General features: G+C 33.2%; 2 protein-coding genes and 1 pseudogene across 2 annotated transcripts; all 3 read left to right on the forward strand.

The window, feature by feature from the left end:
• Window positions 1-8,872: 8,872 nt before the first annotated feature.
• LOC142634361 (uncharacterized) lies at window positions 8,873-13,437 on the forward strand. The gene is made up of 9 exons (XM_075808657.1): window positions 8,873-9,151; window positions 9,281-9,399; window positions 9,987-10,101; window positions 10,181-10,242; window positions 10,916-10,967; window positions 11,326-11,437; window positions 11,929-12,027; window positions 12,116-12,231; window positions 12,365-13,437. Exons 1-9 carry the CDS (start codon window positions 8,961-8,963, stop codon window positions 13,170-13,172), a joined length of 1,674 nt encoding a protein of 557 aa, XP_075664772.1. The 5' UTR covers window positions 8,873-8,960; the 3' UTR covers window positions 13,173-13,437.
• Window positions 13,438-14,063: 626 nt separating this feature from the next.
• LOC142634016 (putative pentatricopeptide repeat-containing protein At1g10330) lies at window positions 14,064-16,150 on the forward strand. The gene has a single exon (XM_075808279.1). It carries the CDS (start codon window positions 14,362-14,364, stop codon window positions 15,775-15,777), a length of 1,416 nt encoding a protein of 471 aa, XP_075664394.1. The 5' UTR covers window positions 14,064-14,361; the 3' UTR covers window positions 15,778-16,150.
• Window positions 16,151-19,709: 3,559 nt separating this feature from the next.
• Window positions 19,710-24,986, forward strand: LOC142633346 (peroxisomal (S)-2-hydroxyacid oxidase GLO4-like; annotated as a pseudogene).
• Window positions 24,987-27,547: the final 2,561 nt, after the last annotated feature.

A 27,547-nucleotide genomic window follows, 5' to 3' on the forward strand; every position in this document is an offset into this window, starting at 1 on the left:
TACCCATACCCAAAAAACAATAACATACCCACACCAGCACAACCAATTCAACTCCACCACGGCCGCCTAACCCAGCAACCATCAAATCAACCCAACGCACCAAACCCCAAACCCATGGCCAAACCAAAACATATAGTCACCACCACAATCATACCCACTTCTAAAATCTCAAACTAAATACCAAATCCACTCTACCACAATCCCACTTCTCAAATCTAAGACCCATACCACCACAATCATACCCACTTCTCAAATCTCAAACCAAATACCAAACCCCATGGACAAGAAAAGAATGAGGGATCTTTGAGCTGAAAAAAAAAAGTTTAGGATTTGGGGAGGAGATGAGATTTTGAGATAGAGGAACCGAGGGAGGAAGAGGGCGAGCTCAAGGTGTGAAAGGGTAATTTGTTAATTGCCTTGTGAGTCCAACGGATAGATTTAAATGCGCACGGGCTTTTTCAAAAATGGAGCTCTGAGCTCCTTTCAGTGATATGCCCGTTTCTTCACAAATATAAAACGCAACTTTTTCCAAAAAGTTGCGTTTTGTGCTAAACCAAACGCACATAAAGGGCTGGCTTTTTTCAAAACGTGCTTTTTGGGCTCAAAACGTTGAAACAAACGGGCAGTTAGTAAGGAGAGCAAAGTATCACACGTTCTCATACTTGAAGGATAGGATATGGAAAAAACTACAAGGGTGGAAAGGGAAGATGTTGTCTAAGGCTGGTAAGGAAATTCTTATTAAAGTAGTTGCTCAGTCTATTCCTACTTACACCATGAGTATTTTCCAACTCCCTTTGAAACTTTGTGATGAGCTGGATGCAATTTGTGCTAAATTTTGGTGGGGATAGGTGGGAAATGAAAGGAAAATTCATTGGCAAATGTGGGAAAAATTGACGTTATCAAAAAGGGAGGGAGGAATGGGTTTTGGGGATTTAAGGGCTTTTAATTTAGCAATGTTAGCTAAACAAGCGTGGAGGTTGTTGCACGATAATAATTCTTTAATATTTCAATGTCTCAAAGCTAGATATTTCCCAAGAACTCGTCTCTTTGATGCCAAGGAGTCCCTAAATTGTTCTTTTGTTTGGAAGAGTATTGTGGCTGCTTTTCCTATCTTGAAGTCTGGGTGTTGTTGGCGAGTTGGGAATGACCATTCAATTCGGATTATTGGGGATAAGTGGATACCGAATTATCCAATAAATGCATCTTTACATATAGTTAAGGATGAAGTTCGAGAGGTGACTGCTGCTGAATTAATTGATCAAGACTTGCATGCATGGAGGTTTGATTTTATCATGGATATGTTTGAGAAAGAAGATGTCGAAGCTATATGTAGGATACAACTCAGCCGAAGATATGTGGAGGACTTTCTGATCTGGATGCATCAAAGGAAATGGATTTTTACTGTTAAATCCGCATATAAGGTGGCTAAAGAAGTTTTGAGAGTAGGTAGGGTAGCCGAGAGTTCTAGGGGTTGTGTTGGAAAGGGAGTTTGGTTTGCACTTTGGAAGCTTAGAATTCCTAATAAAATTAAGGTGTTTGGGTGGAGAGCTTGTAATTAAATCTTGCCAACAAAGTTGAACCTGTCAAAGAGAAGAGTTATTGAAGATGCGATGTGCCCAATTTGCTTGAGGTTCCGGAATCAGTTGTCCATGCTTTTTGGAAATGTGATGCAGCTAAAGATGTGTGGGCGGGTAGCTTAAAAAATTCTACAGAAGGGAGGGTTGGGTATGGCTGATATGCTTTAGTTAATGGAATATTTATTGGAACGGTTTGAGTCTCAAGATATGGAGGCAGTGCTCGTTCAGGCATGGCTGATTTGGAATCAAAGGAACCAGGTTGTGCATGGAGGCAAGTCCCATGATTCGAGGTGGTTGAAAAATTGGGCAAGGGAGTTTCTTGAGGAATTTCGGACTACATCAGCACTGATGGGACCTGCACATGAAGGGTAGTCTACTCGGGATACCTGGTAGCCCCCTCCACCTTCGGTTTTCAAAATTAATTTCGATGCAGCCTTGTTTTCGACCATCAACAGCTTTGGTTTTGGTGCAGTCATCTAGAATGAAAAAGGTGAGGTTATGGCAGCCATGGCAGCTAAGGGACCTGAGGTATCTTGCAGCTAAGAGGCTGAGTTGCTTGTAGAAAAGCTATTGAATTTGCTGTAGATGCTGGCTTCTCTGAATTCATCATTGAAGGGGATAATAGATCTGTTATGAAAGCTATTTTAGCTTTGTAGGATGATCATTCTTTGCTTGGGAATGTAATTGGGGATATTCATCATTTGATTAGGAATTTGCATTGGGCAAGGATTGAATGTACTAGGCGAGGGGGGAATAGGGTTGCTCATGAGTTAGCTCAATTTACTAGGAATATTAGTCATGATTTGTTTTGGATGGAAGATATTCCTCCAATAGCTAGGGAAGCTTTGTACCAAAATGCTAATTTTTCGAATTAATTGAATGGCATGCTTTTGTTTCAAAAAAAAAAAAAACTTGTCTAATTTTCTTATAGAGTGTTTTTTTTTTTTGGAAGACTTTACTTAGATTTTGTTTATTGAAAACTAAATTAAATTAAATTATAATAAGAATGGTTCAGCGTTGAGTTGCTTTGTCCAAAAATATTGTGAGTACTAATGAGTTTAAATTAATAGAATTTAGTATTATTTAGAACTCTAAAAACCAGATTATACATATGTGCGTGCATGCGTGCACACGCGTGCACGCATGTATGTGAGTGCGAAAGCTTGAGCTTTCAAAAGATTATATGTCAACAAGGTATAAATTAAATATAAATAAATAAAACCAAAGGGTTTTCATTTTATATATACTATATAGATATATATTTTTTTTAAATTACCAAACAAGGATGATTTATTTTCAAAATCAATAACTTCATCCTAATGAATCGTGCCTAACCATATAGACTGCCAAATCTAGTCTCACTAGTTCACTAGATGATAGGTTCGCTGCTTGATTAATCATAGGCATTAGCCAATTCCTATTAATCCAAAAAGTATAATTTGGAAGATAGTCGGTCTATACACCTAATTGCAAAGCGAAGTCTTAGTCTACTTTGAGATTTGGTAGGAATAGGTTGGCTGTTCTAAGTAACTTTAATTATTGGTTTAGCCAGTCTCTCTATGGTAAAGTTTGGTGGCCCTCCTCCCTTAACAATTTATTTATTTAAAAAAAAAATATTTACTCATCAAAAAGCAAGTTGTTCAAGAAAATTTGGGAGGTAGTCTAAACATCTAATTAAGTTTGAATGATGATAAGAATATTATTAATTTTAGTAAATAAAATTAACTCATGCATCAACTTGTAAATATAGAATATAAAATAATTAGATGTGATCATCAAATTAATTTGTAAGCCTTTTGTAATCAAATTGATAGTAATTTATTATATTTAAATAACCTTTTACATAGTTTATGATTTTTTTTTATGTTGAATAAAAAAAGGGAGTTTTTAGTATGTATTCATCAACCTCACACCATGTGATGATGAGGGCAATACCACGTATACTATCAGAGTTTTGATGAGATTATCATTGTAGGTACAACACATTTAATGGAGTACTACTATTTATGTAGTTGTAAGATGAATAATGCTACAATCACAAACTATTTTATAATATTTTTACAAATTGTTAATATGACAATTTCTTACGGGTCCTCTTATGGGCTTACTACTAATATTATTTTTTTACTTATTTATAATTACCCACCACATCAACAATTTGTAAAATAATTTGTAACTTTAACATTTTTCTTGTAAAATTTGGCGAAAATAGGATGGTGGTCTTTAATAACTTGAGTCTCAATAGACTTTAGCCAACTACTATCTCTTTTATAGGTACAGTTTGGTGGCGCCCCTTTCTTAAAGATTTCCTTTTTTTTTTTTTTTGTAATGATTTATTTATCAAAAAGAGATTTGTTAGTCTTTGTTGTTATTTTTTGGATAAAAATTGCTAACGTAGCTAACGGTCAAAATAAAAAATTAGTTTGGCGGTTTGCAATGTCAACAATTATCATCCAAGAGATAATAACAGTGATTAAATTGACACGACACTAAAATGTTATGGACAAAATTGACACAATTAAAAAGTTAGAGATCAAATTAAAATATGGTATAAAGGATAGACCAAATGTGTAGTTTACCCAAGATTTATTAATACTTACCTTATAATTATATAGAAAACAAAAGTGTGTACCTTATTAATTGGGTTGCAATTAGCCTTTCTATTTGCTGAAAGATGAGACAAAAAAGAAATAAATTAGCTTATTTTCAAAAAATAATTTTGTTTAATTATTTATTTGGTAAAAGATGATACGTACAGCAATTGCAAGCAAAACCATGCTCCCATACAGAATGTAAGAGTGTATTTGGATGAAATTTCTGGTTAAAAAATTAGTTGCATTTCATGCTCCAATTTTTTTTTATTTTTTTTATTTTTAATTTTGGTAAAAGTTGGCTCAAGTATAGTTGCAACTAGAAAAGTGAGGTTTTAAACCGTTTGAAAATAAAGAATAACTTCTAACTTTATACTTTTTATCTCACATTTTATTAAATAAGCAAAAAAAAAAAACTAGATTTAAAAAAAAAAACTATTTTTTTAATCTTAATTTGTCTTACCTTTAACAAATAAACTACTAAAAACTATGTGATGCCAAATTCACTAGTGACAATAGTAAAGGTCTTGATCTCACGGTTCAAAATGGATCCGTGAATAGCTTCATATTTTAGCTTTTTCAAAATAAATTGTTTTGAAAGATTATATCTATTAAAAGTGAAGTTTTAAAAAATTATTTTATAAAATAAAAAATAAAAAAATAAAATGTCATTTCAATCAATTTGAACATACGCTATCTAATCAACAGTAGTAGAAGAGTGGTGTTATGGATTTTAGACTTAATTATATTTTTTATAAACTTGACCTCTATTTTTTTTTTTGAAACCTATCAATTATATTCATGATTAAGTTACTTTTTAAAAATTGTGTGATAAATTCTGTAATATGTTTTTGGACATTCTTTGTTGTACGTACGTGGGACTAGACACCTACAGTTGCTTAAAACTTGTGGCTATGTTGGCGGAATTGTCCATGCAGGACCTTCTCCTTTATAAATGGCGGCACTTGTTAACTGTACTTATCAAAAGATTAAAAAAAAAGTTACATTAAATGAGTCATAATGCCATATACTTGACAGTTGACATTAATGGCTATGGCTATAATATTAACTTATCCCTCAAATGTTCAACTTATTGCAGAGACAACATTGTAGCCACAAGTTGTGGCCCTATAAAAAAAAAATAATAAATAAATAAAATCATTGTAGCCACAAGTTTAAATATAAAATGAACTTTTTTAAATTAAAATATAATGGAGAGAGGGAAAAATATACCCTACACCATGTACCTATTTCCTCTATAATTGATGGGTCCTACTCTTTAGTAGGACCTACTAATTATGAGAGAGAATAAACATATTAACAGTCTATGGTATAATTTCTCGAGAGAGAGAATCATCCCTAAAAAGAAAAAAGAGTAACAAAATCGTAAAAACTTATAGAAAATCATTATGCATTATGGTGGTGTGACCTTTAAGCAAGGGATGGAATGTCCAATTAATTTAACCAAGGGAAAAGCTATAGCCAATCCCACAATTTCCTCTTCACACCTTTAGCATTTAGCATTTCCCATTAACAAAGTAAAAGCCATAACCAAGGGCCATGGTCCACCCATGAGCAAGACCACACAGAACAGATACAATCACATAATAAACATCTGGTCCTAATACATTATGAGAATTCAAGCAACTTATTTAAAAGAAGGAAAATGGAAAAGCATATCCAAATGTTAGATTATGAGAGAGAAGAGAGAGACTCACATATGTGATTGACTTCGCATTAGAAGTAATGCATCACCAAGTGAGAAACTGCAACCTGAATGGAAATTTGTGGAGTTTGTCAAGAACAATGGAGCAATGGTTTCAATGGATTTGTAAACTATGTTCAAATTAATTTTAGACTTATTATATAAGGATTGTTGAGGAAAAAAAAAATTATTATATATGGTGTCTTATTCCATTGATCCATTTATAAGGGTTTGTTAATTGTTTTTGTAAAAGATGCTTAACATATATGCTTCCATTGTGTGGAATCTGATTCCTTATGGGATATGCTTTCTTGCTGCTGTTAATTATGTCTCATTATCAACAACTATGTATATTGCCTTTATAATAAATTTAGGAATGCAAACTTTTTCATTTTAATAACGATTAAGGTGACATGTTATGATTAGTATTTAAAAGATGATTGTTTTTTTATTATTATATAAGAGTGATGTTACTCTAATTACAATTAAACATGTCAATAATAGATAAAAAATTTATGAAAATTATTGCTCCGGAAAAATAATAAATAAATAAATAAAATAAAATAAAAATATCTGGTTATACGACTAATACTTTTATAGCATACTATGTGGAATCATATTATTGGAGGACTATAGAGAGTACACTCTTTTGTGCCGCAGAGAAGAAATTCCCCTTTTGGCACTATGTCCAATTTCCTTGGAGTGTTCGATCAGCCAACCAGAGCTTCACTCCTGTATAGTCTTTGGCATTATGATCAGCCAACCAGAGCTTCACTGTATAAGGACGTTTACTTAATTTTATCCTATTATAAAAACTCCCACACATTCTTGTTTCTAATAACTAAATTCATAGTTTATGGTTTGTTTTTGTATTAGAATTGTAACTCCTCTTTCTTTTATGTATTTGTTTCTTAAGAGGAAAATTAAAAAAAAAAAAAAAAAAAAACTAGGCTCACCAAATTTAAAGGTGGCAAGTTGCATACGCATATCACGCATGTATTTAGCATGTATTTAACTAAACATATATGTTTAGTTTAACTAAAAACCCAACTCACAGTTGGGGGCGGCTGCACATACATTTCAGGGGTTCAAATGAAGCCCTTGACTTGAAAATTATATATATATATATATATATATATATATATATATATATATATATAGATAAATAATATTTCTTTTACTAATTTAAATCTTGTACACCTTGACCACATATCAGCTTATCTTAGTGTGCGTTTAGCTTCAGCTTAAAAAGCCAACTTATTTTACTATTCAGCTTATTTTTGCTACTACTCATGGGTCTCACTGCAATTTTTGGTACTATTTATAGGTCCCACTGTACTATTTCAGCTAACTTTTAACTTTATCTACAGTATTTTCAGCAAAAAAGTTTTCAATTTCAACAAAATAAACAGATCTCAAACAGACCCTTAGTGTATTATTTATGTATGAATGAGTGTGGTTGTGTGAGTTAAAAATTATAAAGTGCAAGTGGAGTTGAGTTTTTTTCATTTAGTTTAAAATATTTTTATAAAAAAAATGATAAATATATAACCACAATTTCATAAAAACAAAAATATTATACAAATTTAACAAATTAAAATGGTCATACTTATATTGACAATAGATAATGAAAACTGATAATAAACTATCATGAGATAATTTCAAAATATGAAAACTCGTAAAAGGAAATTGTAAAATTTCATGTATTTGTGTGTTTTTTTTCGATAACTCAATATATTCAAGTTTTTTTTTAAAAAAATTAAATTTTTGTTTAATTTAAGTTTCTTAATGACCTCTCAAGAAAAAATGACTAGAGCTACCATTGCTCATAGTTGTTTTCTCTATGTTTAACTACATATGTCCAAGTTTTTCTTTGACTGAAAATAACCCCTCTCATGGGGTTTAAAAAAAAAAAACCCCCTCTCATGGCTCTAGTAATCCGCACGTGGGATCCTAGGCTCAAATCTACTACTTTTATTCTTGAAAAATTCCTCTAAATTAACTTAGATCAGACTTGACAACTTTGTATAGAAGCCAATTATGTCCTACGCAACCAAAGTAGAAACCATAAACTATCCTCCTCTCCTCAAAAATAAGAACCATAAAGCATAAACCATCCTCTTGTATTGTTGAACATGAAACATACAAATTCTTTTTTAGTAAAGTTAGGAATACTACTCCCTTGAAAAAAAAATAGAACAAAACCATTTTCATAACATTTTTTTACAACTTATTAAGGTGGCAAGTTGTGATTGAAACAACGTTACTTTTACACAAAGATCCACAATTAATATCAATTTACTATGCACCATTTACAACATGTATATGTCTTATTGATTATGAAAATTTTGGATTAATTATGAAAAAGGTTAATGAAAATTTCTTTTCCCCTAAACTTACTGGTTATTTTGATACTCTACATTTTTAACTCATCTATATGCCTTCTCATATGTTGTTATTAACAATTAAAAAAAAACAAATTTCTTTAAGCTTCTCTTTCTCTCATATTTTTTTAGACCCAATCATAAATATAAAGGACAACATGAATGTGCTTACAAAAAAGGACATTATGAATGGGCTTAAAAGTTTCAAATATGCTGTTACTTCTATTTTTTTTTTTTTTGGTTTCCTAAGTGGTGTCCGGGCTAACGTGCACCTCGACTAATCCGTACTCACGGTGGGAACTTGTCACTGGCTACAAGGTGTTAGAGCTACTAGAACTCGAACTGAGGAGCAAACCCAGTCGAACTCCGGAACCTTACCCAAGGGTGAACAAGCAATTGCGCCACACTTTGTGGTTAATTTTCTGTTACTTCTATAGCCCAGCACAAACGTAAAAAAAATACATTCATGAACATTTGGACCTCATAAGATAATGGGCCTCTACACATGTCCACATGAATATTCTCAAATTTCAAAATGTTCCCGACCGTTTTTTGTCAATTTACAACGTTAATATCATCTCTAATTTTTGAGTTTCCTAATATATAAAGCTCTTTCTTTTTCTGAAAAAAACAAAAATTGCCTTTCATATAAATTTTGCTCAAGCGTCAAAGCTCAAACACAGACCAAGAAACAAAACCATCAATGGCGGCCTCCGAGCACGCCAAAGAATACCCATTTGAAGAAGAGGATGAAGAATACAGTGAAAGTGAAGGGTCTCACTCAGATCATGATTCTGATGACTCGGATAAAGACCCAAGTTACACTATTCTTGAAAAAACCAGTGCCAAGTTTTCTAACCTCTCAATAAAAAACAACAAAAAATCAAAGGCTCGGTTTGTACATCACCCTTTTTTTTTTGTTAATGGGTTTTTTTTGTTTGTTAAATTTTGATCTAGCATTTCTGATCTGGGTTTTAAGTGTTTAGGTCTTTGTTTTAATGGGGGGTTTTGTTGTGTATGCAGGATTGTTGAAGATAATGATATGGATTGTGAGGGAGATTCAAATGAGGTGGAGGTGGTAGTGCCAGAACTTGATGAGAAAGATAAGAAAAGCTATGAGGAAGTGCAAAAGATCATTGAAGGTTTAATCCATTAATTTGAAATTTTTTAATGTTCAAGAAAGTTCTTTTTTGGGTCAAATTAAACTTAGCCTTGGTATTTGGGAAATTGAATACAGTTAATGGATTCTTGAATTATATGGTATAAATATTTGATAGAATTGGGGGAAATGTTAATGTGTCCGTGTGCTTCTGTGTGTATTGGATAGTTTCATGTATATGCATAGTACTTTGAATATACAGCAATGTTGAGGGAAAAAAGAAACAAGAAAATTTGATGAAGCTATCATAGAAATATATAAGAGGATAATCACTAGTTTGAACTTTGAATGTTATTATTGGTTTATACATGGAATTGATTCTTCTGTAATTATGTTGTGGCAGAAGGCTAGCTAGAGAGGTTGTTATATATTAGGTTATTATTGCATAGTAGAGTTTGTTGCTGAAATATATAGGCTTCACAATATTGTTGAGATGAACAAGAACAAGGGAAAGTCAATTTTAGACAGGCCAAATCACAGAAATTCACAACATGATGATTACTTGCAGTATTTCCCCTTTTTTGATGTATGAAAATTTTAATTTAATTTATTTTTTTGTTTTGGTGGCAGCTGGCCAGCTAGAGAAACTGAAAGTGGACCAGTGTAAGGTTTATCTAAGGAAGAATGGACTGAGATTGACGGGCAACAAGGATACACTCATTCAGCGCATTAAGGAGCATCTTGAGTAAGCTCATATTCTTTAGAAGTGACAATGATTTTGAAGAACTGTGTGGTTTCTCATAATCTTTAATGTTTATTTTCAGGATTTTAAATGGTGGAGGGGAGAACAAATACCCCGCCTCTAGCTTTGTGTTGAATTGTAAAGGTGCACATATTAATTTAAATATTCATGGTCCATGGATGGTTATTTGTTTGTTTATTGGCTTTGGTGCTATGACTCCAAGCAAAGCAAAAACAGAAGAATACACATGTCACAATCTAGGGCCAAGCAATCCTTACTCCTGAGTGGAATATTTGTTGGTAAAAGCTATCATGAGGGGCTAGCTAGACTATCCACACAAACATTTGACTCCCTGAGAAATGGCAAACTTGATTGGTTTCAATATAACACATGTAAAAAAATTGTATTTGTTACTATTACAACATTGAATTTCTAGTTCACCTTTTTATGCGTTTGAAGGGTGCGCATATCACCTTTTTATGATACTGTTCTTTCTTATATATTTGCGCATATGAAATTGAAGCATATGGAGTTACTAATTCAGGGTTTGTGGGCTTGGACAGCAAAGATAAGATACTTTAAGATAATTTGTATCCTGTTAAATATTAGTATACTACTTAGATGGTGCACATTTCATTATTCATTGTGTCATACAGATCAGCTTCTTACTATGATCTCCTTTATTTCTTATATTTCTTGTCTCAAATTTCTTTATCAAGCCTAGAGTGTAGAAGTTCATGGTCATTGATTGGCGTTGTTCAAATAAATTTCTTCTCTTTCATGTTTATAATCTGAAATATAAATGGGGTTTTTGCAGGTGATGCATGCACTGGTGATGTTGTTATGTTTGAGCAAAATGTTTATGAAATGTAAGATTTTATTTAATTTTATTTATTTTGTATGTTTTATATTTTAGTGAATGATACACCTTTCCTTCTTATTTTACAATGGAAAAAGATTTAGAAGTAGTGCTTGATGTAACCATTTGCACAGCATTGTAACGTACACACATAACGCGTATTCAAGTAATTATTGTTGTCCAATTGATTGCTCACTTCTCAATGCTTTGTACTTACTCTCATTATGATGTTCAGTCAAGATGGGCTATGGTTGATAAACTTGGGCATGATGCTTACTAATATGATTTACTAACACTTACATTATTCTATTAGTATTTTCTGATGTTTAAATTCAATACCTTTTCCACTTCTAATGTGGAAATCTCAGGTTCAATATAGCATCCCGAAGTGCCAGTGGTCCTCCTTGTGGCAAAAGGATTGTTGCAGGCCGCATTGTGAAAGAAAGCTATGGTGCTGCCAAGCAACAGCATACCTTTACTGTAAGTCAAAAATCTATGATCCTTAAAGAATATTACTGAAAGGATGTATACATTGCATGCATTACTTGTTAGTGTCCAAAAGGCAGCCATAAACTTTGTTTGAAGGTTTGATGGAAATTATTATTCTGTGCTTGTATTTTGGTAAATTTTAAATAGATTTATTTGGTGGACTAACCTCATTTCATTAGATGAAGGGTGAACTTATTTACATTTCCTTAGGTGATGCACCTAAGGTTCCTCAACTAAATTTAAGTATGTAGTTGCATTGACCAATGGCAATGAACCACATGTTTAAATTTAACTGTCCTTGAAAAGATGACACTATTTCTAATACGTTGGTCAATACAACGGCGTATTTAAAATTCAATTGAGAACCAAAGGAACTAGATCTAGGACTTGCCCTTAGATAAAACTCAGTAACGGGGTGAACATGTATGTTTCTACACTTAATTGCAATAGTTAACATGCAGTTTTCTTGCTATTCTAAACAGATTGAAGTACTCTGGAGCAAGGGGGAGAAACCACTCCCACCACTTCATCCCCTCCTAATTAAGGGTCGAAACCTTTACCGACTAAAGACTTTGAGACAGGTTTGTAAGAAATAAACAAATTTTCTTATTCTCAGTCCTTTGTTAGTTGCTTAGTATTAAACCAATCACATTGTTTTCAACTTTTTAGAGATGGGAAGATGAAGGGAATAGGCAGAAAGTTTTGATGGAAAAGCACTCCAGGGGGTTTGTTGCAAGGTCTGATAGAGAATCACGGATCCAAGAGAAGGAAAATAAGAAAATGCGGTACTCACTTCTGCTTACATACTGGAACACTGTTATCTTTTATTGGTATCATATATGAATATGATAGAGGTTACAGAATCATTTGGGTTGTACTTGCATTAGCACATGCTTATATTCTGTGTCTGTACTTCAGGATCTCAAAAAAGGAGACAAATAGAAACCAATCTCAATTCAATTCAATCTCAACTGTAAAATCTGCAATCCAACTACCACAGTCAGATTTATTGGTCAATTCAAGGAAACCAACATTTCAACCTTCACAGTCAGGCCAAAATTATAATTCAGAAAAATCAGGATTTGGACCTCCTAAGTTGGATCCATCTGTTAATTCAGGAAAACCAGCAAATTCTCAGCAACAGTTTGTTGCATTCCTTGATCCAGGGAAACTAGATATGAGGCCTCAGCAGTTAGGATCATTCACTTATTTAGGAAGGCCAACTGAGCAAACTCGAGTAGCAGCAACTCAACCAAGAATAGCAGCAACTCAACCACAGCAGCAAACTAATACAACAAAAAGTGACTATCACGACCAGCAACCTTCTCAGAGCTTTGTTGAGTCTATGCATGCAAGTAATATGGAAAGAATGTACAGTGGCCATCAAGCTTACATTCAACGCAACAACTATCAATCTCATAACGACAAATATCCAAATACTTATGGGACAAGAGGGTTATCAGATAGGACTTATAATAGACAGCCATTTACAAGCATGAACCAGTTTCCACCAAGGAGTCCACCACCATTGACAAGCGTGAACCACTTTCCATCAATGAGTCTGCCACGGAGGCAAGGCCATATGCAACAACAGCTATGCAGATACTATGCTCAAGGGAGGTGCCATTTTGGAGATAGTTGCAAATTTTTGCATGAACGAAGAAGAGAATATGGCCAGAGGAGGGAAGATAGGTGGCCTTGTGACCAGAGAAATTTAGGAAGGTGACCAGAGAAATTTTGGAATGTGGCGTACCAGCACATTTTAAATTCAAACAACACTAGTTCCAATCCTGATGGAGTTTGGTGAAAGTTTACATAGATTGTGTTCAGTGGTGGTACATGGGTCCCTGGAATCTCTTTTGCCAAGTTTTGATCAATGCATTTTTTTGAGAAAAAAGAGGGGGGGGGGGGGTGATGGGGTTGCTTAAAATTATAATTTGAACCAGTGACGATTTAGTCTACAGACATCCAATTATTACGTTTCAATGAAAATGTTGAAAAGATTTTGTATGTTTTGGGACAAGAAAAATACCCCCTGTGATTTGACTCAATGACAAATTAGTCTTATCAGTGTTGCAAGTTTTTTTAATTTAGATTTTGACCCTTAAATTTTAGATTAAAAATGAAATTATTGACATAACCCTAATGATTTCATTTTTATTCCAAACTTTAGACATTTAAATGTATGTCAAATGCACCAATTAAGAGTTTATAAATGAGATACTATCCTGTCTTAAACCTCTAAAAGAACATATGGTGAAAACAAGTAGTCCTCGTTCCATGACATTTTGATGCAACAAAAAATATGATATATAATTATTATTTTCCAGGTATGAAATTTAACTAAAATGAATATTTACTTTTTGTTCCTTGGCTTGTACAATGAATAATCTTTTTTTGTTGGTCTGATTGATAGAATAAAATAAATGAAGTAATTCATTTTTAGTGACTCAATTTCTGGGCCAGAAGTTTTTTGGGCCTAGCTTGAAACCAGGATAAAATAACCCCCTGTGAAGCCAGGAACTAACACATTGCAAGTAAGCCCAAGATAAACCCAAGACTTAAAGAGAAAATAGAGGAGGTCGAGAGTCGAGATCCAAACTCCTGCTGAAATTTGTGGCGGCTGCTGCTGCTGGTGAAATCAACTCTTCAGCTTTTAGCCACTGCTGAAATTAGTTACTGGTGCGAGTATCAATCTTATATTTTCTGCATATTTAGAAAGTTGTTGCAGGAATAATGAAAAAAAAAAAAAAAAAACACTTGTCTGAAATTAAGGTGTTGAAAGAATTTGCAGGCTGTAATGGGTAAACTACCTCCAGCTAGGTGTAAAATGTGGGAACTTCACCATAGAAGAAGAGGGTTTATCCAAGCTTTTACTCCTAGTTGAAGTGTTGGAGACCCTTTACTTAGTTGTTATGCAGCATTCACCTGAGTGTCTACTCCAACTCCTCCAGCGTTTGCTCAAACACCGAAACCAAATCAAACAAATCCATTCCCTCCTTATTACCAAAGGTCACCTCCTCTATAGCACAAACATTACAGCACCAAATTCAAAATGGATGAGCACCCTCCTCTACAACACTTTGATAAGAGCTTATGTAGATCTTGGACAAGCTCACAACACCCTTGTCCTCTTCACTCACATGCTTGCCCATGGAGCCCCTCCCAACAGCCACACCTTCCCTTCCCTCATCAAAGCTGCAACCTTTTCCTCACCATCTTTGGGCCAACCCCTTCATACCCAAGTCATCAAGCGCGGTGTTCTGTTTGACCCGTTTATTCAAACATCATTTGTAAGATTCTATGCACAACTTGGTGAACTGTTTGATGCCCGTAAGGTGTTTGAGGAAATTTCGCAACCATGTGTTGTTGCGTACAATGCGATGCTTGATGCGTTTGGCAAGAATGGGGATATGGGGTCTGCTTTTTTGCTCTTTAAATGCATGCCTAAGAGAGATGTGGTATCTTGGACGAGTATTATTAATGGGTTTGAGAGGAATGGGTGCTTTAGTGAGGCAATTAAGTTTTTCCAAAAGATGATAACGCATGAAGATGCGATGGCATGTTCGGTAAGGCCTAATGAAGCTACATATGTTAGTGTACTCTCTTCATGTGCTAATTTAAATGGAGGAGCTCTTTCTTCTGGAAAGCAAATTCATGGATATGTTATTAAGAATGAGATTATATTGACTGTATTTACAGGGACGGCACTGATAGATCTTTATGGTAAGACAGGTTGTTTGAGAAATGCTGTAAATGTTTTCGACCAAATGGTGGTTAAAGAGGTTTGCACTTGGAATGCGATGATAACTACTCTTGCTTCCAATGGGAGAGAGATGGAGGCTTTGGATATGTTTGAGAAGATGAAAATGAAAGGCCAGCATCCTAATGAGGTCACATTTGTTGCTGTCCTGACTGCTTGTGCTCGTGGCAAATTTGTGGAGTTGGGATTAAAGTTGTTTCAATCAATGCTGCATGAGTTTGGGATTGTAGCCATAATGGAACACTATGGATGTGTAGTTGATCTCTTGGGCAGAGCAGGCTTACTTAAGGAAGCAACAGATTTTGTAAGAAGTATGCCCTTTGAGCCCGATGGTTCTGTGTTGGGGGCTCTTTTTGGTGCTTGTAAGATCCATGGAGCCATTGAGCTGGGAACTGCAGTGGGGCAAAGGCTACTTGAATTGCAGCCATGGCATAGTGGGCGATACATGGTGTTATCAAACATTAATGCTGGGGTGGAGAGATGGGATCATGCCACCGATTTCAGGAAAGCAATGGCGGTGGCTGGAATTCAGAAAATTCCAGCCTATAGTTTGATTGAGTTACTGTAAACAGCTCGTAGCACTTTTATTAGTCCCCACAGTGGTGGAAAATTGTTTGCCTAATTTATGGCTATAAGTTTGTCTTAAGAAAGTTTAATAAGGGACAACGGAAGATTGTGAAAAGGGGACAAAGTTCCCAATTTTTGCCATAGGGAGCATACTTTTATTGAGCTAAAGAGATGCCAAGAAATATGAATTGAAGCTATCACTTTCAGAGTTTGGTTTGGGCTTGTCTTAATGTGGTCCATGGAATATGCTTTGTGCTGTAGCAGTGTAGCTCAACATTGTTTATAAATATGTATTATAGGATTTCAATGAGACCTATTAAATGAAGGTTGCATTGGATAATTTGATTTGGATTTAAATCAATAAAACTGTGTTTTATTGATTTAAATGTTATGATGATTCTAAACATGATATATATATATATATATATATATATATATATATTTTAATGCTAGACTCAGGCCACCTTTGAAACCTTAACCCCATGGTAGATAACTACATATAGATTAAGGTTTGAGCAAGGTTTCCATAGCACCATGGAAACAAAGAACCCATGCAAATTATCAGAAACTGCTGGGAGTATTTAAGATCAGAAGCTATGTTAAAGATTCTATCAATCATCTATGATCTACATCGGCTTTTCTATTGACAATAATTGGCTTTTGCGATTTGCATTAGATGACAGGTGAGAAAAAATATCAAATATTCTTGCCACTATCGAGAACTTTTGAACTTGTTTATGAAACACAAGTGACAAAACCATTAAACAAGAGAATATCAAGGGAGAGTTGGAAGAACAAATAATCTGATTAACCAATTTCCGTAGCAATTACCACTTTTAGCATCATTGAGTGTCCAGGCTGCAATTAGATATAACATGTCATGCGAGAGTTATGGTACGACTAGCATAAATAAGAAAAAGAAACAATTATGTAAAAATGGTATGAATAAATTGCCATAGAACAAGATTAAGAGAGTTGAGAAATCACACCAAAAAAAAAAAAAAATTGTACACATCCCTTTGGCCTTAAAGGATAGCATCATGGGCAATGCTCCCTCTATAATTGACTAAGAAGAAAGACAGATGGGACTGCCAACTAATAATCTATCTCCAAGTAAGGAACTTAAACAAATTTTGATGACTAGATATTTAGAGTTATTCAAGGATCAGAACTTATTCAAGTCTATTCTCATAACTATCTTATGTTGGAGACTGAGTCTATGGGTACATATTGACTCACCATTTTTTTTTTCCACCCCTCACAATCAGCCACATCATATAATTATGAAAATAAGTGTGAAATATATTGTGGTCATAGAATTTTTCCATAATCCATGATATTTTGTCATATAAAACTTGTGGAGTCTATAGAATATATTATGAGTATGGCTCCAGTTAGCTCAATTAGTAAATTTTATTGCTATCAAATAAGAGATCTTGCGATAGTTATGGTACGACTAGCATAAATAAGAAAAATAAACAATTAAGTAAAAATGGTATGAAGAAATTGCCATAGAACAAGATTAAGAGAGTTGAGATATCACACCCAAAAAAAAAAAAAAAAGAATTTGTACACATCCCTTTCGGCTTAAAAGGATAGCATCATGGGAAAATGCTTCCTCTATAGTTGACTAAGAAGATAGACAGATGTGACTGCCAACTACTAATCTATCTCCAAATAAGGAACTTGAATAAATTTTGATGACCAGATATTTAGAGCTATTGTAGGACCGCAACTTATTCCACGTCTATTCTTATAATTATCTTATGTTGTAGATTGAGTCTATGGGTACATATTGACTCACTACTTTTTTTTCCCCCACCAAATCACAGTCAACTACATCATATAATTGTGAAAATGAGTGTAAAATATATTGTGATCTTAGAATTTTTCATAATCCATGATATTTTGTCATATAAAACTTGTGGAGTATATAGAATATATTATGAGTATGGTTTTAGTTAGCTTAACTGGTAAATTTTATTACCATTGAATAAGAGATCTTAGCTTCAAACTTGGCTTACACAAAAAAACCAATTTATGTCTTAATTTGATAATAAGAGCAACTATCATGGAGTGAGACCCATAGGTTTAAATTTTTTAAAAGGAGAAATTAGGTACAATATCTTAGGTGCAGAACTCATTAATATTTTTCTTGGAAAATAAACAATATTTTTCATGAGTTTTAGAAATAGAAAAGGTTTGTTCAACAGTTCTAGCTTTTTATTTAGAGAAAATACTTTTTTTGGTCCAATTTAGATCATAAACAGATTTAGTAGAAATCTTAGGAATATTCCATTTTCTAAAATCTGGGTACTCACTTTCTCCAACAGTGAGGTCTTCTTCATTCACAATATCAGGAGGACAACCAGTTTTAGAGCTAACAGAAGAGTCGGATCTTCACATATATATCTAAAAGCTAAAGTGTATAATTTATTGTTGCTATGCTTTTGTTGAGCAACATCAATGGCCACATCATCCACTTATTTTCTACCTCTTCTTTTCTCTTTTTAAAATTTTCTTCTCCCTATTTAAAAAAAAAAAAAAAATCTTTTTATTAGTCCACACCTACTATGAGACTCCTCCAACCTTTCCCCTCCACCTTTGTCTCTTTATATTCCCACCACTCTCTACTTTACCATTAAACTTCTTTTATCATTTTCTCTATCTAAAAATTTGAATTTTTTTTTGCTCTCAATTTTATTTTGTATAAATTTGATATCATTTCTTCCATTCAATCCATATTTTTCAACACTAAAACTGTAAGTATTTTGTCTCTCTCTATTTTCTTTTAGTGGATTTTTGTTCTTTCTCATAACTCTAATTAAGGTTGATGGGTTTTTTTTTTTTAATTTTTTTAAATTTTACAAATATGCGTTTTGGTAGTGTATTTTTAATTTCTCATCACAAAGTATTTTACATTTTATAGCTTTAGTTGAATATTGGTTTGGATTAATACGTAGTTTTTTTTTTTTTTTTTGGAAATAGAAATTTGAGTTTATATAAATACACAAAATATATGGTTTCGAACTTGAAATATGCCTACCAATTGTTTAAGTAAAAAAATTTATAAAATCTATCTTTTATTTCTTTGATTTCATTTTAATTTGGGTTAAATTAATATTGTAATTTTGTGATGAGTTTTGATTATTATAATTATCTCCTTATTCCTTAAGAGATAAGAAATCAGAATAATAAATTTGAAACTAATAAAGTTTAGTTGTATATTAGGCAAATATAACCCACTACAACAAAGTTTAGAAAAATATGGTTCACCTTAAACAAATATTAATCAAACATAAAAAAAATAGAATGATACATTTGTAAAGATAAAAAGATAAAAAATAATTGTAGAAATTTGTTTAAAAAATAGACAATACTTGAAGTAATTGTTACTTTACATATATATTCACACGCAACATGTGAGTCTACGGCTAGCAAAATTTAAACACTCAATGTTTTCTTTTTCAAGACCAATTAAATTTAATAGAACTATGTATTTGAATTTAATTAGAGAATTTAGTGTACTACGCTTAAATTAGTGTACATAAGTTTTTCCTTTTTCTAATAGCCTATGTTCTAAGTGATTGGCTAATTTAAAAAGGTTGTGAAATTTTGTTTGTATCACTGTAACAACTCTTACTATTACTACTGCACTAGTCATTTGTCCTTTACTTTTCCTCTATTTGGATTATATATATTTTTTTATTGCCTTGCCATTGTCATCTCACTTTCTTATATATATATATATATATATATATATATATATATATATATATATATATATATATATTTATTTATTTATTTATTTTATTGCCTTGCCATTGTCATCTCACTTTCTTGTTCAATCAATCATGCTACAAAATGACAATTATAATAACCTTTTCAATATGGACAAACAAAAGCACCCAAAGATGGCACTTTAATTAACATACAATATATTGATATCCAGCTTCACATGTTTATGGCCTATACATATTGATTCAACTAACCTTCTAGTCAATCTTCTTGCTTAGAAGGTGCTCTGGCTATCCAGTTTGTGTAATCTTCAAAGGTTTTCAGCTCTCATTGGTAAGCTTAACTGAGGCCAAATTTTATTGTCTTGTAAAGTTACACTAGTATCTAACTGCTCATTACATCATGCTTATTGGGTCAAAGCAAACTATTGATTGGCTTACATATTGATTGGTTTACATATTGGGTGTGAGCTGCTAAAATTTCAATCAGATTTCCCAAGTGAATGGTGTGCTTGCAAATTTGACTTTTAAGATCAACACTTAGAAACTTGCAGGGGCTGTGTGTTATTACTTATTAAGCACACTAGAAGCATATTTGGACATCCCTTGAAAATTGTAATTTTTCCCCAGTTGTGTTTCATGTATAGAAATACTATCGGTTTTGGTGATATATCCATTTACAATGATGGACTGAAATATCAAAAGCTGTTTTGGGCAATAGGGTGAGAGATTAGAGGTTTGGAGGGTTTAGAAGGACCCAAAAATATTAGATGTGCTTGTATTTAAATCTAATTTAAGTACAGATTTACTGTACAATGAACTGTTACAAGAGGATGCCTTTTATTGTATTCTGATACTTTCTTGTGGATTGTTTTAGTCTCGTGATATAAGCATGGTTCTTTAAAACCAAACATCAAATCTCATAACCTTTTAAGTAAACGCCATGGTTCCAAGTGTCCCCTTCAGAAAATCTCTGCTATTAGGTCCAAACATGCCTTAGTCTTCTAATATGTCTATCATAGATTGTGCTTCTGATCTTTGTTCAGATTTATTCTAGGAACAGATTATTGAAAAATTGAAAATATGTCCATGTTTCCAGGATAAAATGGTAGGTGAACCAGTAAATGTGAATGAATTCCAAGAATTGGCTAGGGAAGCCCTTCCAAAAATGTACTATGATTTTTATGCTGGTGGAGCTGAGGACCAGTACACATTAAAAGAGAATGTGGAAGCATTTCATAGAATCATGTAACACACTAAACCTTCTAATCTTAATAGAGCGAACTGGGTATGACATTTTATTATCTATTCAATTTTTATGGCTTTCTCAGGATTCGGCCTAGAATTCTTGTGGATGTAAGCAGAATAGATATTTCAACTACTGTATTGGGGTACAAAATCTCAGCACCGATTCTGATTGCTCCAACTGCCTTGCATAAGTTGGCACACCCTGAAGGTCTAAATCTTTAACGAAGAGTCCTCAGCTGAGACTTCCTTTCCCCCTATCAAATGCTTATGTTACTTGGTGTTTTGTTGCAGGAGAGGTTGCCACAGCCAGAGCAGCCGCTGCATGTAAAACCATAATGGTATTGAAACAATAATTTGAGTTCATACTTACACAGGGTGCTAGCTCGCTGAAATATATTTTACTGTAGGTTCTATCCTTCACGTCGTCTTGCACTGTGGAGGAGGTTGCTCCAGCTGCAAAGCTGTTCGGTTCTTTCAATTATATGTACTGATTTATTCTTGATCTCTTATTATTTCTATTTTAATTTTTATGTTGCTAAACTTTCCTTAAATATTATCTTATTAGGTAGAAACACACTGAAATTTGGTAATTATTTGTGAGTAGGTATACAAGCAGCGAGAAATAGCAGCCGTGTTGGTGCAGAGAGCTGAGAGAAATGGATACAAGGCACTTGTTTTGACTGTTGATACTCCCAGATTTGGTCGAAGGGAGGCAGACATAAAAAACAAGTAAAATATTATTTCTTTTCCTTCTATAATTTGATTGCCTTCATAGTTTGGCATAGCTGCTTTTATAAAAGGGGACAGGATTGACATTTGAACTTTAATACCAAAGATATCTTATTTATTTGTCTTTCATATTGATGCAATGAGTTATGTCAAATGCATCTCATTAAACAATAACTGTAATAACTCCTGCAGAATGGTTGCACCTCGACTGAAGAATCTTGAGGGTCTCTTATCAATTGAAGCTGATTCTGTGAGTGGAATAGTTTTCCATACTTTTGAATCTAAATATGCCTGCTTAGAATGATGAGGTTATTCTATTTACCAAGTTGTCTAATATTTTCTTTGAGAAAAAATGAAAAATACACTGCTTTAACTGTACCATATCATGCATCCTTTTATAAGCCAAAAAACCCTCCATTAATCTGAACATCGTCATACAAAAAACAAGTGATAAGTGTGAAGTACTTAACACTATCTCTGTCTATCAATCTGAATTATTTCGAAATACAAGGTACGCTATGTGTATGTCTCAAACATGCACACTCAATATGTTTCCTTCATTTCACAACGTGAACAAATATTTTTTTTCCTTTTTAAATCAATTGCTGTTTTTATCAGTTTTCTTATAAATCTTTCATTTTTTTTTTTTTTTTATTTCTTCCATAGAATTCTATTGCTGTTTTTATCACTACAGTTCACTACAAATCACCAATTATCAGAATGTGGGATATGGCACAGTTTCTGCCTCTGCACAAACTATCTTTAGATTTGAGAATGTAGTAGAGAAATGCATCTATCATGTGCTTCTGTTATTGTAAACCTTAAGATTACAATGGAGTAGAGGTCACAATATTTAACAAATTTACGCCAAGGACAGTGTCATATTGTTAAATCATAACTGTTAGTTTTGTTTAACAAATGTTTCTGATCATTTACTGGCTTCAGGTCTTCATTACATACTGCCTGTACGTGTGTACTGTGGCAGTACAATTGGTTATGTGGACTTGGACTAAAATTGTTATAACTATTCAGAAACAAACTTCTGCAGGATAATGGCTCAAACTTAGCAGCTTATGCCAACAAGACTATGGATGCTTCCCTTTGTTGGAAGGTATAAACCAGCAACTAAGTAGATTACCATTTGATATGCTTGTTCAAATATGTCAGGACTTAAGTCTGACTAACTGGCAAAGTCTCACGGTTTACTTACCAGGGACCTAGCACAGATTAGGGAAAGAGAGATTTTAAGGGTGGGGAGAAAAGACATGACATAAGTCAATGAGATATATGCAAATTAGTTGCATTTTACTAGATGAGTATATAAAAGATGCTACTGTAATGGTCATATTTTGTACTCTTTAATTTTAGTGTAGGCCGGGCAACACTCTAGAACCATGGTTTAATTAGTAAATTACAACATCTGCAGGACATAGAATGGTTAAAATCAATTACAAACTTGCCAATTCTCATCAAGGGAGTACTTACTGGAGAAGATGGTAAGATAAACCTTTACTTTGGATGTTCCCATCTCTTTACTTTTTCTTCCCGATTTTCTCTTTCCCCTTTAGTAACAGGAAGAACCTTATTTGCCTTTTAAAACTTTTACCCTCCAATGAAAAATTCAGTCATTTGTAATTAATATTTTAACCCATTAAATTTCTAAATGTAACCATTATAAGATTTTACTTTTATAATTGAAAAAAATTCTACTCATACAGGAAACTCCTTAAATCCTTTTTTTACCTTTGGAAATTATAGTATAGGAGCCTTGTTGATCATCCTAAGTAATCTTCTCTTTCCATTATTACCTTCTCTATCATCTCTGTTAAACATATTTATTTTCGTCCATGTAAATTCTACTACATTTGGTGCTCTTGATAGATTACTACATTTGGTGCTCTTGATAGATTATTCAGTCCATATTTTTTTTTCCTGCTGTTCAACATCTCAAGTCTCCTTAACACTTGATGTGCTACTATTTGCAGCAATAAAGGCTGCAGAAGTAGGTGTTGCTGGGATTATGGTCTCCAATCATGGAGCTCGCCAACTTGATTATACGGATGCAACTATTAATGTTCTGGAAGAGGTGTGTCTCTATTAATTAGTGAAATTTCTTTGGTGGTAATATGGTAGCAAGACATCCTCAACAACATAACAATTTGTAGAAATTTTAAGCATTTTAATACAGGAGATGCACTTCTTATGAACTCCTGAATTTTCTGTTTGGATCTGTGTATAGTTCCTTGTATGCTCTTTGGCATTGCGAGTTCAATCAACAAGCTTAGCGTACATGTTTGAGGATACTTATGTACCTTTCGGTTACAGGTGGTTCATGCTGTCAGAGGAAGAGTACCTGTCTTCTTTGATGGAGGAGTTCGGCGAGGAACAGATATCTTCAAGGCATTAGCCCTTGGTGCACAAGCCGTCCTTGTAAGCTCTCCCCCCCTCCCCCCCCCCCCCCCCCCAAAAAAAAAAACTCTTTAATTAATTCAATTTATAAGAATCTTCTCTTATGCTCTTTTTGTTCATATGCAATGTTGAGCATGTAATTGATGTCACAATAGACGATGTATATTTTACAGTCATGCGCCAGTGTAATTGTTGTTGTTGTGTGTGTCTCAAGTGTCAATAGAAGTCTGTGCAACCAACTGATGCCTTTTGGAGATACAGCTCTGTCATACTGTGCTACTAGATTGCCATCCTTCTTCCTTTGCTTAATGCTTGAGTGGGAGCTTAACCAATTTGTGTCTAACTAGCATGTGAAAAAATAATTAAGCAAAACCTTGCTCAAATTGAATATCCGGATCATTGAAATACTTTTTAGAGTACCATTGGATATTGTTGTGGGAGTGACAACTAGGGAGTCTACTAAGAGCCCCTTAATACACATGTTGGAACCCCATTCCAACCCGTAAATCTAAAGCCAATGGATTTGGACCCAACTATGTATATCATCTTTTCACATTCTTTACTTTTTCTTGATGTGGGACTCAACACTCACACATACTCGTAACAATTATATTACAAAAGATAAATCAGGAATAGGGAATTTGGGGTGCATTAAAATCTGGAAATTGTTAATCATAGCCACAACCAGTGTTTTCCAATCGAAAAACCCCTGATTTTTTTTTTATCTCTTATTTTGATTCTTAATCTTAAGTCTATTGTAATCTATATATGCTATTGCAGATTGGACGACCTGTTATATTTGGACTGGCAGCAAAGGGTGAATATGGGGTGAGACAAGTCATCCAAATGCTGAAGGATGAACTAGAGCTCACCATGGCACTATCTGGCTGTCCTAGTGTGAAGGACATTACTAGACGCCATGTGAGGACTGAGCGTGAAAGACTCCATGCAATGCTCTAATAACATATTGAAGCATTAGGACAATATCCTGGACAAAGAATGATTCAGATCATTAATTTAATCATATATGAGACTATGTCAATTAAACTTTCTGCGTTGCTTACTGAATGTAGCACCAAATTCATTACATTTTTTAATTAGTAGGGCCAACCTTAATTTATATCCTAAAAGTAAAATTAATTCAGTCACATGTAGTTCTTCCAAAAAGTTAAAAAAAGGGTAAATTACAAAGTTAGTCCCTATCCTTCACATTATATCTCAATTTGGTCCCTAACCTTTCAATTGTGTCAATTTGGTCCTTAACATTTTAGTGCTATGCTAATTTGGTCCCTGTTGTTTAGTGTTGATGAAAATTGCTGATGTGTCTAACGGGTTGATTAAATTATTATTTCCATGCCATGTAGGTGGACACCTGGAATGCCATGTCATATTACATTTTTTTATAAAATGTGAGTGGCTGATGTAGTTCTTGCACGTCAGTGTCTATTTGGGATCAAATTCTAGATTTCCAAATAAATCATGATTTTAATTTCATGGGTTTTGCTTATTTTGGTTTATTAATTTATACAAATTTATTTTTGTGGCTTTCTGATGATGTAACTTTGCTATTTAATAAAATTAAATTGAAGTTTGATTTTGTATTGACAAGTTCTTCTGGGAGATTTGGTGTTTATACATGGTCCTAGGATGAAGAAAGTTGGTAGGACTTCAATAATAGATTAAAAAAAAAAAAAAACTGGATCTTTGAGAACTTTGTTACTTTCCAGTTTCCACCGCAAATGTATTTTCTATGTTTTCTCTGTCAGTCCCATTCCTGAAATATGCAAAACACAAAATAAGCACATGAACGAGTAATCCCACAACAAATCCCAACATCCAAAACAAGCAAAACCCAAGAAATTAAACCATGAAATATAAGTCTCTGATCCATTTTAGTTCAGCTAAGACAGAGAGAGATCGCAAGAGAGAGAGATCATGAGATAGAGAGAGCAAAAACTGACCGGAATAGAGCTAGACCTCGCCGTCGGACCTTGTCATTCCAGGTGTCCACCTACATGGCATGAAAATAATAATTTAATTAGTCCGTTAGACACATCAGCAATTTTCATCTAACACTTAACAACAACGACTAAATTGGCATAATACTAAAAGGTTAAGGATCAAATTGACACAATTGAAAGGTTAGGAACTAAATTGAGATATGATGTAAAGGATAGGGACTAACTTTGTAATTTACCCTAAAAAAAAAAAAAACTCAGCCAGGTGTAAGCCGACATTTTTTTTTGGTTTTGTTTTTTGGGTAGGGATTGTCTCACACAGCTTATTTCACATTTTTTGTACACATCGCATTTTCACATTAATATTAATTAATATATATATAAAAGTAGAGACCTCATGTGAGAAAGTATGAGGTTCTGCCAAGTAGCGTATTTTATACAAAGAGAATTGAAACATTCTCAAGTGTTATATTAGAGATAAGAACAATTTAAATATTGACTTTTTATTTCATTTTGGTTCATTGTTTCAAGACTTTTTTAATTAAAAAATAAATATTTTTTGTATCATTTGGTTCAATGATTCAAGACATATTTGTTTTTGTCTAATTAAATCAATCAATATATATACACACACACACACACACACACACACACACACACATATAAATAGATACCTCATGTGGGAAAGCATGAGGTTCTGCCAAGTACCGTATTCTATGTAAAGAGAATTGAAATATTTTCAAGTGACACATAGAGATAAAAACAAATTAAATAATAAATTTTTATTTCATTTTGGTTCATTGTTTCAAGACTTTTCTAATTAAAAAATAAATATTTTTTTGTATTATTTGGTTTAATGCTTCAAGACTTTTCATCTCTAGCATATACACACAAAACTCTTTGCATTTTAATATATGCATCATTTTCACCTCTTGTACTTCTACCCCTTAATATATACCTACCCATAACCCTTCATGCCATACCATGTCAAATACACACAGACAAAAAAACGATGTCATTTACCTTCAATTTTTCAACAACTCCTACCTAGCTCTAACATTGTTGTTTCATCTAATCTTAACCCGTATGAGTTGGCTACAACCAAAGAATAGGGTCTTGCATTTTATATTGAGTGATAACAACAATTACGATTTTGATATTAAGGTCGGAAGTTGTAGATTTGTGGGTTTTGTAAATAATGTAGATGTGATTGATTGTAGGTGTTTGAAATGTTTATTTTGTTTTAGAATTAAAGAGAAAGAGAAAGATTCATTTTATATCAACTTTTATTCTATAATATTTCTCCAAATATATATTTTTTTCTCATTACTTCAATTAAATAATTATAATGGATATGTGTGTGCAATTTATAATTGTTACTTTTTATGATGAATTCATTATCAATAAAGTTCTATAACAATAATGCTATAATGCATATACAACATTCTTCAAAATTATCTTACATAATATATTACAATATTATCCGTGCATTGCACAGGTAACTTACTAGTTTTAAGTAAAGACATCACCCTCTTGTGTTTTAAAATGGGTACATCGTGAATGCAATTGTAAATATTATGTGTATGGATATGTGAAAAGGGACTGAATAAATATTTACTATTTGTATATAAAAATGATAACAAAAAATAATGAATAATACTTTAAAAGGTTTCACTTTACTATTTGTAAA

This window comes from Castanea sativa, chromosome 5 (genome assembly GCF_040712315.1).
Source record: "Castanea sativa cultivar Marrone di Chiusa Pesio chromosome 5, ASM4071231v1".
NCBI classification, from domain to species: domain Eukaryota; kingdom Viridiplantae; phylum Streptophyta; class Magnoliopsida; order Fagales; family Fagaceae; genus Castanea; species Castanea sativa.

What these genes read in the sequence shown, in the direction of transcription:
- LOC142634361 (XM_075808657.1), top strand. Translation starts at nt 8,961, where the DNA reads ATGGCGGCCTCCGAGCACGCCAAAGAATACCCATTTGAAGAAGAGGAT. An exon ending in AGCAACAGCATACCTTTACT is followed by an intron (nt 11,438 to 11,928) that starts GTAAGTCAAAAA and finishes TATTCTAAACAG; the next exon opens with ATTGAAGTACTCTGGAGCAA. An exon ending in GACTAAAGACTTTGAGACAG is followed by an intron (nt 12,028 to 12,115) that starts GTTTGTAAGAAA and finishes TCAACTTTTTAG; the next exon opens with AGATGGGAAGATGAAGGGAA.
- LOC142634016 (XM_075808279.1), top strand. Translation starts at nt 14,362, where the DNA reads ATGCAGCATTCACCTGAGTGTCTACTCCAACTCCTCCAGCGTTTGCTC.